A 13,140-nucleotide genomic window follows, 5' to 3' on the forward strand; every position below is an offset into this window, starting at 1 on the left:
TCATTTTTACACCAAACATTTTTATTCATTCAAGCAAACTGTAAATTATGAGACATTGATCGAGTCTTCTTTTTTTTTTGTCTCTTCCAAACCTTCCCCAACATAGAAACAGCAAATGCATACAAGCACAAGCAGGCAAGTAAGTAGTAACGGCACAATACATTCATCAACTCAACGACATCACACATTAAGGCAAGTCCAAGAAAAAAACAAAACAACAACGGACGGACGGACACAAATCATGGCTGACACTTTTTTCTTTTTTGCTGTCTTTTGAGTGACACAAAATGTCTTCCGCAGGTTGCTGCTGTAGAACCAAACGAGCTAAGGCCTCTCGTTACAGTAAAGGGGTGTCCGTGTGTGTGTGTGTGTGTGTAAAAGCTGCCTTGATTGCCGTTGGACGTGTTGCACCTGAAGCCACAAAGTTGAAATGAAGACGAACAATCGGACATCCAGTCCTGCTGAAGCTGAAGATGGAAAAACACGAGTTGCTCGCAAGCTGCAAGTTCTCTCGAGTTCAAAGGTCAGTGGGTGGATGCAAACACAGCACAACACGCAAATTGTTCCCAAGCACACACACACACATTTTTTTTGTTGGAGATGCGGCAAAGAAAATGTGCAAATGCCTTCACGAGTTTCTCTTCTGCAGGGCTGGGCAACATTTTCCAAACCTTTTGGGATCCCTTTTTACCACCAAAGCTTGATTTGAATTTTGCAAGCGAATTTCAACTCAAGATTGAAAACATCAAAACAAAAGCGTCAATTTGCCCAATCGACTTGAAGTGGTGCGATTTATGAGAGGACGCACAAACGCCGAACTGCAAGTCGGCCATTTTGGGCACCTTCCGGGTCGCCGTGAAGCCAGACGAAAGATGTCTTCCAAATTGGGCGCCACATGGAAGCGTGTTGTTAACGCATCAAATGAGTTGTAATGAAGTTGCGGCGTCCGAACCGCGGCCAAACAAATCGCTCTTTCCGTCCTGACAAAAAATTGAGCGCTACTCAATATTTTGCTGCTCTCTGCAGCGGCCAATAACGAGGCGCTCTGAAGCCACCACATCAGCGGAAGAGCACAAGAAATTGTTTTGTTCAATGTGTCAAAGCTTGTAGACTTTTTGGGAGTGAAAACGGGCTCAGTCCGTCAGGCTTGACGCAGCTTTCATTTTCATTTCTTTCTTCTTGAAGGGGCGGGACCATGTCAAGGACTCCCAGTCTTGGACAAAACTTGCAGTGAGTTGGAAAATAATCGCCACGGCCAGACGGACATCACCAGACGGACGGAGACCTTTTCTTTGTTTTTGGAGCTGTACGGACAGAAAAGCGCTGGCTTCACCGACCCAGGGTTGCCCAGCCCTGTTTTCAGCCTTACAGGCAGGACACAAAAAGCATGTGCTTGTTGAAAACAAAAAACATAAAAGTGAAATCTCGCAGCACGGAAAGACGACGACAAGGGAGACGAAGAAGGTGGGAGCCTTTCCTTGCCAAAGGAAGACAAAAAGGATGACGGCGCGACGTCGCCTTCACTCCATCCAGTCGCCTTCGTCAAACTCGGACTCGTCTTCCGAGTCCGAGTACTCGACGGCGATGCGGCGGGACAAGATGGTGGCCACGTCGTTGCCCACGCGCTCGTGTTTGGCCTCCTGCTCTCGCTGCTCCTCCACCTTTCGCAGCTGGATGCCTGAAAGGGACAAGAAAAGAAGGAAAGAAAGAAAGAAACTCAGGTTGGTTTCAAATCCTTTGTTTTGATTGCGCAACGTGGCAGTGTTTAAATGCAGTCGTCTCATTTGCTGGCTCCCACGTCACTTACCGGGCCTGGACCCGCCTTTTAAAGACACACACATTCCAGTCGCAGATACTACAGTGGAAAGCAGGGATGGGCAACTGGCCCCTCGTTTCATGTCCCCAAAATAAAAGTACAATGGCAGTAAATAGAGGAAAACAATCCCAGAAAGAAAATGGAAAAATATTGGAAAAAAAGGCTAATATGCAAATTTGAAAATGCCAAACTGCGAATATGTATGAAGGAAGTTGTGTTTGAAGTTTTAATATCAGCATTCCCCACTAGATGGCAGACCAGCGGGCTTGCTTGCATTATATGACATGGTGAGGAGGCCCAACATTAAAGTGAAAAACAAAACAAAACATATTCACATTTTCACCCCAAAATGCCACTCAGTGTTTATGTTGTAGTTGCTGTTGCATTTTATGCGTTGGCAAACGGATTAGGAGATTTATCTTGTCCATTTGGAAAATGTCCTTTTTGTCATCCGTCTGCTTATGAAGTTTGTGAAGGACAAACGAAACACGCATACTTGCCGCAGTGCAACAAGCTTTCACATCAGCGGCAGAAAAATCATCAAGTAGCGCCGGACTTTTCTTTGCCACCTACCCTTTCGAATGGCCTCCAGCAGGACACTGCGGGCGTCGCTGATGGGCGGCAGATTGGCGGGATGGTGCCGCTTGCTGGCCAACTCGTGTACGTTGGAGTGGGGAGGGGGCGTAGCCGGTGCGGGAGAGGAGCTCCGCGCCCCGGTCAGGGGCAGGGGGGGGGGCACCGGCGGAGGAGGCAGGGCGGCGCCGTCCGGCCGGGCCGAGTAGCTCCCGCGCGGGCCCTTGTCTGCCACCTGCTGGAGGCGGGCCGGGGAGGAAGAGTGGAGGGGTGGCGCCACCGGCGGGGGCGCCGGGTGGAGCACCCCCGGGGCGATCTGGAGGGGGGTCGGGGGAGGGGGGACGACCGGGGCTTGCTGATGCCCGGGTAGCGGGGGGACGGGGGGCGGAGGTGTGCCGCGTGAGCCTGAGGAAGGGAGGGGCGGAGGCGGGGGAGGGAGGGGGGGAGGCGGGGGTGGGTGAGCGTTGCAGTTGAGGCCCGCTGTCCGCGCCGGAGACTCGGGTCTGCCGTCCGACAAGCCCGAACTGCAACAACAAAACGCCTTCATCAAGCTCAGGGGGAAAAAATTATATAAAAAAGTTACATTTTACTTTAATAACGTTTTTTATTAAAAAGTTGTCATTTCATGATGCATTTTTTTTCCGCTTTTCGGTTTACTCTTCCTCCTTCCTTAACTTAAATGTCAAAATATGCTTTCAGCTCTTTTTTTTTTTTGCGAGAGAGAAAACATACAAGAATTTAAACATAAAAAAAAAAGATTTTCAAAAGTCATATTTTGTATTTTATTTCAGTTTAATTTCCTAAAGAAAAAGCAAACAAAAAAGATTTTTTCATGGGAAAAAAAAACTTGCAAGCAAGAAATTACTATCTTTTATTTTTATTTTTTTTTTTATTTTTTAAATACGTTTTTTTTTTAATTTCAAGATTATTATTTTTTTAATTAAAGAAATAATTCTCTTTTGGACAGTTTTTGAAGTGATTCAAGTGAAAATGAAGACTTGATGAAGTTGACTGGCAAATGTTGGCGCCGCAGCGCTACTACTTGTGGACCGATACCGTGAGAAAAAGCGTCGAGTGTTGAAAAAGTTTGCCGAGTCCCACCTGATGACAGAGAGCGGCTTGATCTCCCCCAGCGGCGGAGGCGGTGGCGGCGGATCGTTGGGCCGCGAGTACATTCTGTCGCCGCCGCGGCTCAGCAGGTCGTTCATCTGGCTGTAGGGCAGCGCCGCCAGCGAGAAGGGTCCGTCCAGGTGCTCCGTGTACAACTGTGCCCTGCATGTCAACAACAACGCATGTTGTCACGCAACAGCGAGCATCAACTCACATTGAGTACGTGGTCATCTCTGCATCCCGACTTTCATAAAACATTCCTCATGAATTCTCTTTCCTGGCAGCATTTCCAGCTGTGACGTGACATTAAGCAATTGGCAACTGCGAGGGGGCATCTCCAACATCCTGACTGGATGCTTCACTAGGGGTGCGCCAAAAATACACCCAAACCAAAACAATTCTCATAGGAATAATTTACTACGATTCAGAACTGATATAAAATATCCCCAAATTGATTTTATTTCTATTATTTTATGCTGCCTTCAGTGTCTTGCCCTTGTTTGCTTGTGCCTTTATTGGGGGCGCTCTTCGTGTAATACACGATTTGGCCACTTAGGGGCAGTGTGGTTCCGCGCGTGTTAAATTTGTAGCCACATTAGAGATGTGATGAAAGTCACAATCAAGTTATGCCAATAAATGTTGTTTTTCTTTTGGAGCATTGGAAGAGCATGTGCCGGTGAGTAATGTTAACATGCTTCTTTATACATTCTTGAAGCGTTTTTGTTTGAATAGCCGTTCTTATGGGTAATGAAAGTGCTGCGAGTGGCGCGCTCATTAGCGTTAGCGAGTCAATAAACTTGTTTCCGTGGCCAAAATTCGCAGTTTCCTTTTTTCGATGCGCTTCAAAATACTCGAAGCGTAAACGTTTCTTTGCGAATTGTGTGCCCTTTTTCGAATTTCTAGCGTTTCTATTCCGTTTTCGCATTTCTTGAAAATTCCAATACAAATGGGTGGATAGAAGGAAACCCAACTAATGGGATGCTTTTTCCATCATGCGTTAGCCTTGAGCTAGCTGTGTTCAGATAACACGCAGAACAAAGCGTGTCTGGATTGAAGTGGGCACCGTGTTTAATTTTCTTGGTTTTGTGTGTTTAGATTTACAGTTAACTCCAAGAAACTGCTTGATACTGTAAACAATAGTACGGTTAGTTTGTCTTTATGTTGCTTGGAGAACTGATAGTGAGGAAACACACTACAGGAAGTGAGATAGACATATTAGCCAGGAATAACTAACGTACTTTATGCTGTGTTGAATTACGCAAATAAAGTCAATATAAGTAAGCAAGTCACTGCTACTCTTTATGGTCAGTGAGAACGGAACAGGGTGAAACGGAAACTAGCATTGGACTCTTTTTCAGGGACTGTTCGCTGTCTGCTAAACTGGACTCAGTCTGCTCAGGAATACGATCAAAATCATCAACATTTATAGAGTAGCAGTTGTGGTCCACACAATGTTTTTGTGGAAAAGGGTACCTTCCTTACAATTCAAAACTTAATAAATATACTGTTTAATTATTTTTTTTAATGTCTCCATTTGTCATTCTATCTTGCAAACCAGATTGGAGTACAATATGATGATTCTTTGCACATCTATAGATCGAAGCAGAAATCAATGTCAATCAAATAATTTTGAATCAAAAATCATTTTTGGGGGGGATTGAAAATCAATTTGGAATCAAATTGTGAGACAGTCAAAGATTCCCATTCCTAAAACATATGCACTCTAGTCTAATGAGATCTGGATTAAAAGGAAAAAAAAAAGCTGTTGATGAAATGTTTGACTTTTTACAGAAAACAATCGAGTGCTGTTCCAAACAGGGCTCAACACCTGGAAATGACTCACAGCCAGACGCATATTATTTATCCTCTACCAAAAACTTTTTTTTTTACTGAGCATACTGTAGTTGTCAAACATTTGTGAGCCGCAATGAATTGCTGATTATGCACCAGTGCTTTCATCGTGACATGTGCGCATACCTGTCGTCAGGGTAACCGGCGGAGCCGTTGGCCTCTCGGTGTTTGTCGTCAGCCGCGTCCTGCGCCAACTCGGCGCCCAGCGCCAACTTCTGCCACTCCTTCTTGCGGTCGTGGGGCGCCCGCGGCACCTTGTCGAGCTCCGCTGGACGATCGATCCCCTTCAGCTTCAAGGTAAGAGAGGCCGACGGGTGAGTTAGTTTCCTCCGTTGTCATTTGGGTTCAACTTGACTGTTTGAGCAAGCTGGCGCCAGAAGCGCACGCAAAGAAACGGCGCTTTCTTGTTAATTGCAACAAAAGTTGGGAACAAAAATATATTCATACATTTTCTCTGTTTTTGTTGTTGTTGGTAAAACTATTTTAAAAGTCAGATTGTTTGAAGAAAAAAAGTGATCATATGAGAATGATGTTGCATTTTTTTTACACAGACAACAAATTGCTCCTCCGTTCCATAAAATTAGGACACCATTCATATTATAATTCCTTTTTCTTGGGGGGGGGGGGGGGGGGATATTTTTTTTTACTGTACCAAGTTTCCCTTATCAAATAGACCTTTTTGCAGTAAAAAAATACAAATTGAATAAAAAAAAATAAACTATATACAAACACTGTACATGCCTTGTCATATCTTTGTCACTTAGTTTTGTAAAAGCCACTTGGTTAGCATTAGCAGTTAGCAATCTACTTCCTGGTCTAAGATCCAAACAGTCGCGTGGTTTCATTCTAAATGTGCGCGGGTTGAACGTTTGGGCCCATCTACTATTTACTGGCGACTGCGTGGAAAAATGCTGCTTATTGTGAAGTGAGTTGGAGCTCAAGTTTGACTTCATCAATCAATCAATAAATACATCTGCCCAACGACAGCTTGTATTTTTGAAAAACATTGAAGTTTAACTAGTACTTTCAGGCATCGCTCTATTAGTAAAGACATTATTTTGGAAATAATAGCGTTATAGAAATAAAGGCCTCCCCCAGCTGCATTTGAGTAAGTGATCAAGCAGGGCTTAAATGGCTTGATTTTTGTCTCCCATACGAACGTCAGCATTGAAGCACACGCAAGCTGCTGGAGCACAAATGACAAAGACACAAACAAAGAGCAAAAAGACAAATAATGGCATCTTGAGCATGTCACATACCTGCCCGGGAAGGTCTAAGTACCGATACACCTGATCATACATGCGGGGCTCCTGCGACTATAAGAAACAAAGCAAACAAAAAGATACAAGAGGAGAAGCATCGGGGATGGTCAGAAAAACAAAAACAAACACATCAACACTGCACTCAATCCATCATCACCATCACGAGAGGGAGCGCAAAAGAGGGCAAAAGTGCTGGTAGACACACAAACGCTGGCAGCAAGAGGGAGGTCGCAATCATGCACGCGCGTTCAGCGAATTGAGACACACACACACAATAGAGCTTAGTCGTGTTGAAAAGAAAACGCCAGATCGATCACCCTCGAATGGATCATATTGTTGAAGAGACAAACGGTAAAGTCAAGGATGAAAAAGCGATGAATGAAAATATAAGACATACTCAAACGTGGCGTTGGTTACGCCCACGCCAGGGAGAGCCGCAGTCCTGCATGTTTTCGGTGTCTCCTGCCTCCAACCCGGGTGTTTCAAATCATCAGCTCATAATTACGTTCTGCAGGAGGGAGACATCAAAAACATGCAGGACTGCGGCTCTCTCGGACCCAACTTGTCCACCCCTGGCCTATGCTAAATGTGCGCTCGTTTGTAGTCGTTGCTGAGATGTTGTATCGATGAACTCATGTCAGCCGCTTTGCTCTTCAATCCCATAGTTTGTTTCCAAAGTTTGACAAAAATGTTAGCTCCCTGCTGGACCAAATTGGACGAGTTGAGCGCTCGTAGTTGCTTGTCAGTGTCAAGCTCATATCATCGCTTGTTTTGTTTGACAAACTTGGCCAATGGAGTCGATTCGGATTGTGATGAGTGACTTGAGCAAAATTCCTTCAAATTCCTCCCATCCTTTCCCCAAGAGGGCTTTTCTCTCTGCTGCAGGGTCCTTTGGCAAAGGCGGGAACTTCCTGAATAAGAAGATGAGTGCAAGAGGAGGTCTGGGCTGTAAACAATCCCACTCCTCTGATGTAAATCAAATCTTGTGTAGTGTGACGCCAAAGAATTGGAAAAACTCCTCATTGCAGCCAACCTCCCCCCCCCTCGTAAACGCCGTCTCGCATCCTCGATGAGCCTCGCTCGCTCGCTCGCTCGCTCGCTCGTGCTTGATCCTCATTGACGTCACTTCAAGAGCTCTCTCTGGTTGGCGGATTGTGAGAGAGGAGGATCTCGTCCTTTTCAAGTTGCGTTTTTCAAGTGTTTAGCAAGCGAGGATGCCTTTAAAGTCCAAAACCGTGCTTGTGATGCAATCATCACGCAAGTACCAGCTAACTGGGCCCGTTGGCCCGTCTGGAAAAGTCGTCCGTCATAACGAGGTTGAGTTAAAAAGGCGTCGGTCCGCCGAGCGCCACACAACGTAACGCTTCACCATGGAGAAACAAAAGAAAACGTATCCCTCAATCAGGAGACGTACCTTCTGTTTCCGCCTCTCCTTGCGCTTGTCTTCTGTGTCCTGCAGCATCTTCTCTCGCCACAGGTCGAAAAAGTAGGAAGGGTTGGTGTAGAACTTGAGACCCTCCTTTCCGTCGTCTCTGCACACAAAAGGAAGGAAGAGCATTGTGACCATTTTTTGTACTGCTGCTACTACTGCCCGAAGAGAAAGTAGCACAAACAAACTGAAAGAAGAGAGTCCATTTGCTCGATTGGTCGGTGTGCTGCTGATAATGCAATAAACATTCTGTGGCTCGTGAAGGATCCGTCCAAATGCCCTCAAATGGCCACTGACAATTTGAGGGATTTGAAAATGAGTTCTTCATCATCTGGATTATGTGCGCGTCAGTCGACAGAAGAATTATTTGGCTGTGAAATGTAAGATCCATCAAGCGCAACTCGAAGAGAGACACTTGAAAATCCCAATCCCAATCTCAATGCACGCATAAGAAATGAATTTGTGACCTGTAGGGCGTGAGGATGTTGAGAGGCGGCGGCTGCTCGCAGGCCTGGTAGGTCTCCTGCATGGGGACGGGCAACGAGTCGCGGTCGAACAGCTGCTGGTCCTGGATGGTGGAACTCCTGAAGGCCTTCCTCATGGTGATGTCCTGCAGGGACACTGAATTGGGGGGGGGGGGGGGGGTTTGGGCATTGCAAGCTATCGTTAGATCTCATCTAATTTAATTGTGGCAGTGAAAGAGGAAGACGAGTGCTCACGTTCTTCCTCTTTGGGGTCCAACTGCGTGACGCTGATGGAGAGGCGGTCCACGCGCTCCTGCAGCGAGTTGACCCGGAAGGAGAAGGAGTGGGCCTCGTTAAACAGCTCCCCAAACAGATCTTCCGCATATTTGCCTGCAAATCAGAATCAGGATGATTACATGTCTGTACACGCGGCATCAGTCTTGTGGTGCGGAACACTTTTTTTTCATTCGCTTTCGTATTCGCTTTCTCGTACCAAAAAAATAGAAACTGACTCGCCAAATGGATGATTTTGTAAGTCGTGTGTAACATATAGCATTCCACTATTCAATCTTTATTGAACAAGTGGAGGCAATAACGAGCTTCCTGGTCTGCTCGTAACACTTCCTGTCAGAATGTCAGACCTTCAAAATAAAAGCTGGCCACTATTTTTGGTTGCATGCCGGCAGTCACACTAAACAACCACAAAATAATTGGAGTGCAAAAGCCAACAAAGTTTTACCATATTGGCCTGCTTTTATTTTGAAGGGCCAGCTTTTGACAGGATGTTTCACCAAACTTTTCCAAGTGCTGTCAAGCAGACCATGAGGTTTGTTATTGTTTGGAGAAACCTAAATAAGAGCATACTTGGCTTTTTTGAAACCCTAAATATTTTGGAAGGCTTATCGACTGAACGTCCGTACCACATATATTGCGTGCGCGTGCGTGTCATGTTTTTGCATACTGACTGAGGCTGCTGAGCTGTCTGATGACGCTGGCCAAAGAGATGTTGGTCACGCATTCCAGCTCGTTCTTGATGTTCCTGGGCAGCACTGTGTGGCACAGGTGCCGGGGCTCGATGGCGCGCTTGACCAGCGGCATCCTTCCGCCGTCACCTGGGAGGGGACAGCCGGTCAACACCATCAACAATCATGCAATGGGGAGCAAAAGGCAAGAACAGAAAAAAACTGCGCGGTCGCTTCATATATATATCCAACCACCGTCTGCTTTATCATATCTGACCTCTTGTAACCAAACAAGCTCCACACGACAAATGTAGCTCCCACTTTAGGCACTAAAAATACACCAGTAATATGGTAGAAGGTGCACATCTCTTATTAGAAAGGATAGGAAGGAAGGCTAAATCAAAAATGTTCATTTTATAATAATAACACACACGCGTGTCCCCAATCTGACATGGAAACTTTTGAAATCAAGTCGAGGACGACTGGACGGAGACGTTGAACAAAAATCATCAATGCTGAGCAAAGCTTGACCAGCAAAAAGTAGATAATTTGTCAAACCACAAAGGAGGTCAAGACATTTTTTATCTTTTTCAACATGGATTGTATGATGCCCTTTAGCAAAGTCCACTTCAGACAAGCGGCAAAAAAACTGAAGCCACCGCCATGCATGAAGTCACGTGACAAGAGAATCGCCGGCATCTGATTCTGTGCCTACGGATGACACTTCATTCAAATGACGAGATCCATACTGCTTATTGATCTGATTCCTCATCTAGTCTCTTATCAGTTCTGACTGGGAGAGGGAATGAAATAATGCAACATGATTGATGATCAATGTTTTTATCATTCTACATCCATCAAGCCAACCTTGATTGAGCACATTTCATACTGATTGTAACTGAAAGACGTCGAGCGAGCATGTCAAGCGAGCACGCTGCCTTGTGTGAAAAAAGCTTCTTTTTTTTGTGCCTTTTGTTGAGGCTTGTCAGGGAAGGTGTCGTCTTTGATAGTTGGCACTTTGATACCAATCAGTTGAAGCATTCAGCGTTTTCTTGACGACTGGCTCGGCAGGCTGAAAGTACACAAATGCGGCAGGCAGCCCCCCCACCAACAAAAGAATTGTGGCGTGGCCCACAATGGCGTCTCCTCGACGACGCGTTCAGACAAACGACACGAGCGGTGTTGACGTTGACAGGTTCGCTTTAGATGCGTCCGACTTCTGACTCATGTTATGCTAATTCTGTTCTTTGCCATTCACATAACGGCCAAGCTTTTGTCTTTTTTCCTGTCCCAAAACCCAAGGGAACAAAAGCGTCAAGTTTGTCAACTACAACTAGAGATACTTGTGTGGGAATTTTTTTGAAATAGAAGATCAGAATAAACATCTTTATATAAAGAACTGAAATGTGAAAAGTGAGACTGTCAATGGAGTGATCCTAATGAAGCGAGCGTTTCCTCACCGCACGCAGGTCAAGCGGCTTCTCTTTGGATGACAACTTTTACACAAAACACCACACTGTGTCACACAAGAAGGTTACGCTCATTTCCTGCCAATATGGCCGACTTGCAATGTTTTGGTGGCTCTGCATACGGTAGACATGTCTAGCAAATGTCATGCTGCCAAGTCAAATGGGCTAAGAAGATGGAAATGAAACCAAAGTGGTGGCTTCAATCCAGACTGGCGGACTTCCTGCCTCTTTTGCAGCACGGGTTCATCAAACTGGCTTCAGGGGCTGAATTTGGGAGGGGGGAGGGAAAAAAAGTGTCATGTTGGCTCCATTCAAAGCAGCATCAATGATGAACTTTGTACTGCGAGTGAGTCGACACCCAAAGTCCGCTTGAGTCTTTTATTCCAAATGGATCGGAGTTGTGACGCGATCTCGGCGGTACAAAGAGCGACAAGTAAATATTCATGGCTGTCGAGTGTGTGATGAACAAACAGAATCAAAGACGATGATCTGCTGCTGAGCGCACAGAAAAGCCACCGCTATGAATAATGAAGGGCGGCTTTCAATAAAAGATGCCCGAATGCTGCCACTGGGCCACTAGTCGGGCCTGGGGGGCAAATTTCACCATTGGCGTATGTGCGGATGCGACAGGAAGCCATCCGTCAGAGGCGGACGGATGCCAAATAATGAGAGGCCGCTGCATTTGTAAACTCGTCATCCACTTGGAAAAATATCAACAAATCCCGCAGAAGGCATAGCCGCCTGCTGGCGCAGTCGCCGCTCGCAAAGTCCGAGCGGCTCTTCAGCCCATCGTCAGGGCGCTAATGATGGCGGGAAGCAAAAGTTAGAATTTCCAGCAAAACAAGACAGTTGACTTCTTTCAAAGAAAGAACATTGAATGTAGCCTGTGGGCGTGGCCATCAGCAAGCGTCCTAGTTTCTCACATGACCACTTTTGAACGTGACGTTTTCCCGCCACTGATTTGGAACCTTCAATGAAGCCAACTTGCTACCTGACATGCTAGTTGATTATCTGAATGTTGGACGACAGGAAATCCTCGTCAGCACTCCGGAGATCATCTCCACCACTGAGGCCGACCTGTGCCAAGCGGCACGCTGGTTTTGATTTTGGACGCGGCAGACAAACGACCAGCTGACCTCTGACCTTCAGAGAGGACCATTGCAGGAGGATGGATGTGTAAAAAAAACAAATAAACAGGAAGCTTTGCTGGATTTTGAAATTTTTGCTACAGTTAAAATAGAATTGCTAGTTGAGAACGAAGATGAAAAACGCCAGAAAAACACTATAGAAATCTGATACATTATTATTATTATTATTATTTCCTTCTCATGAAACTGTAAATGAAGTTGCACAGAATGATGTTGCCGTTTGTCCGTTACATGGAGCCGTGACTTGGGAAAAAAGGCCTCCTTCCTAATTGACGCCTCTTCCCATCTGCAGTTGAGTCAAGGTCCCAGGCCACCATTTGCTGGAATTCACTGCATTTGCCTTCCTGTCTGACTTGACGTTTCATCAGGAAGAAGATCAACATCAGCTTGCACAATGCACGTCCATCTTTTAGCCGCCGCAATGCACAGCACGGTTTGACAAGTTTTGATTGCGTGCGCTGTCCTCAGACCAAAACGTCTTCGTGGCAAGTGGACGTGTCAAAAAGAAAACGAAAAAAAAAGCAACAGCTGGCTTGCCTGGCGGAATGGCTTCCCTCCGACCTTAAAGGCGCTGAATCACAGTCGCGCATCTTCATCCGTCTTCCAGTCCACTGCACGGCCACACACATGCACGCGCACACGCACACGCACACACACGTGTGCCAAAGACACAAGGCCTTGAGAAAATCAAGTGCAACATGCATCAATGTGAGTGCATGCTTACGTTTTACACGGGCGCTCAGCGAGTCTTATATAACGGCAGCTTCACACACGCACGCACACACCGAGCTGCGGGCATGTGTGTAGAAATGAAAAGGCTTACGTAAGGGCCACTTGTGTCCGTCCCCTTTCCTTGCCCTTTCATTTTGCTTGCTGGATGTTTTGATTTTTATCATATTGCCGAAGTTTGATGTTGAAGGACTGGCAAGACGTCCATCTTTGCCGCCAGACGCCGTCCACGTGAAAGGACGAAAATTGCAATTCCTAGCAATAGCATCCTCATGTATTCACTTGCTAGCAATCTGACCAAATCGCAATTTCGAGGGAGCCTTAAAA

At 46.0% G+C, this 13,140-nt stretch overlaps 2 protein-coding genes across 4 annotated transcripts in view; one reads left to right on the top strand and one right to left on the bottom strand.

The window, feature by feature from the left end:
- The window catches only part of wasf1 (WASP family member 1), an 18,239-nt gene continuing 5,099 nt past the window's right edge, over positions 1 to 13,140 (bottom strand). Inside the window, exons 2-10 of one of the 2 annotated variants that reach the window (XM_077552497.1) lie at positions 9,471 to 9,617; positions 8,761 to 8,895; positions 8,509 to 8,662; positions 8,027 to 8,144; positions 6,610 to 6,666; positions 5,477 to 5,640; positions 3,491 to 3,661; positions 2,390 to 2,913; positions 1 to 1,678 (exon numbers count right to left, since the gene is read on the bottom strand). In XM_077552497.1, the coding sequence (XP_077408623.1) occupies positions 1,521 to 1,678; positions 2,390 to 2,913; positions 3,491 to 3,661; positions 5,477 to 5,640; positions 6,610 to 6,666; positions 8,027 to 8,144; positions 8,509 to 8,662; positions 8,761 to 8,895; positions 9,471 to 9,603 (1,614 nt within the window). In that variant the 5' untranslated portion in view covers positions 9,604 to 9,617 and the 3' untranslated portion in view covers positions 1 to 1,520. The remainder of the gene's footprint in view (positions 1,679 to 2,389; positions 2,914 to 3,490; positions 3,662 to 5,476; positions 5,641 to 6,609; positions 6,667 to 8,026; positions 8,145 to 8,508; positions 8,663 to 8,760; positions 8,896 to 9,470; positions 9,618 to 13,140) is intronic. The other variant, XM_077552498.1, reaches the window with a different exon arrangement.
- Positions 4,036 to 13,140, top strand: part of cdc40 (cell division cycle 40 homolog (S. cerevisiae)) — a 24,443-nt gene continuing 15,338 nt past the window's right edge. For both annotated transcript variants that reach the window (XM_077552495.1, XM_077552494.1), the window contains exons 1-2: positions 4,036 to 4,175; positions 5,487 to 5,647. The gene's annotated coding sequence lies outside the window, so the exon portion shown is untranslated. The remainder of the gene's footprint in view (positions 4,176 to 5,486; positions 5,648 to 13,140) is intronic.

Source organism: Vanacampus margaritifer, chromosome 19 (genome assembly GCF_051991255.1).
Source record: "Vanacampus margaritifer isolate UIUO_Vmar chromosome 19, RoL_Vmar_1.0, whole genome shotgun sequence".
Lineage (NCBI taxonomy): Eukaryota > Metazoa > Chordata > Actinopteri > Syngnathiformes > Syngnathidae > Vanacampus > Vanacampus margaritifer.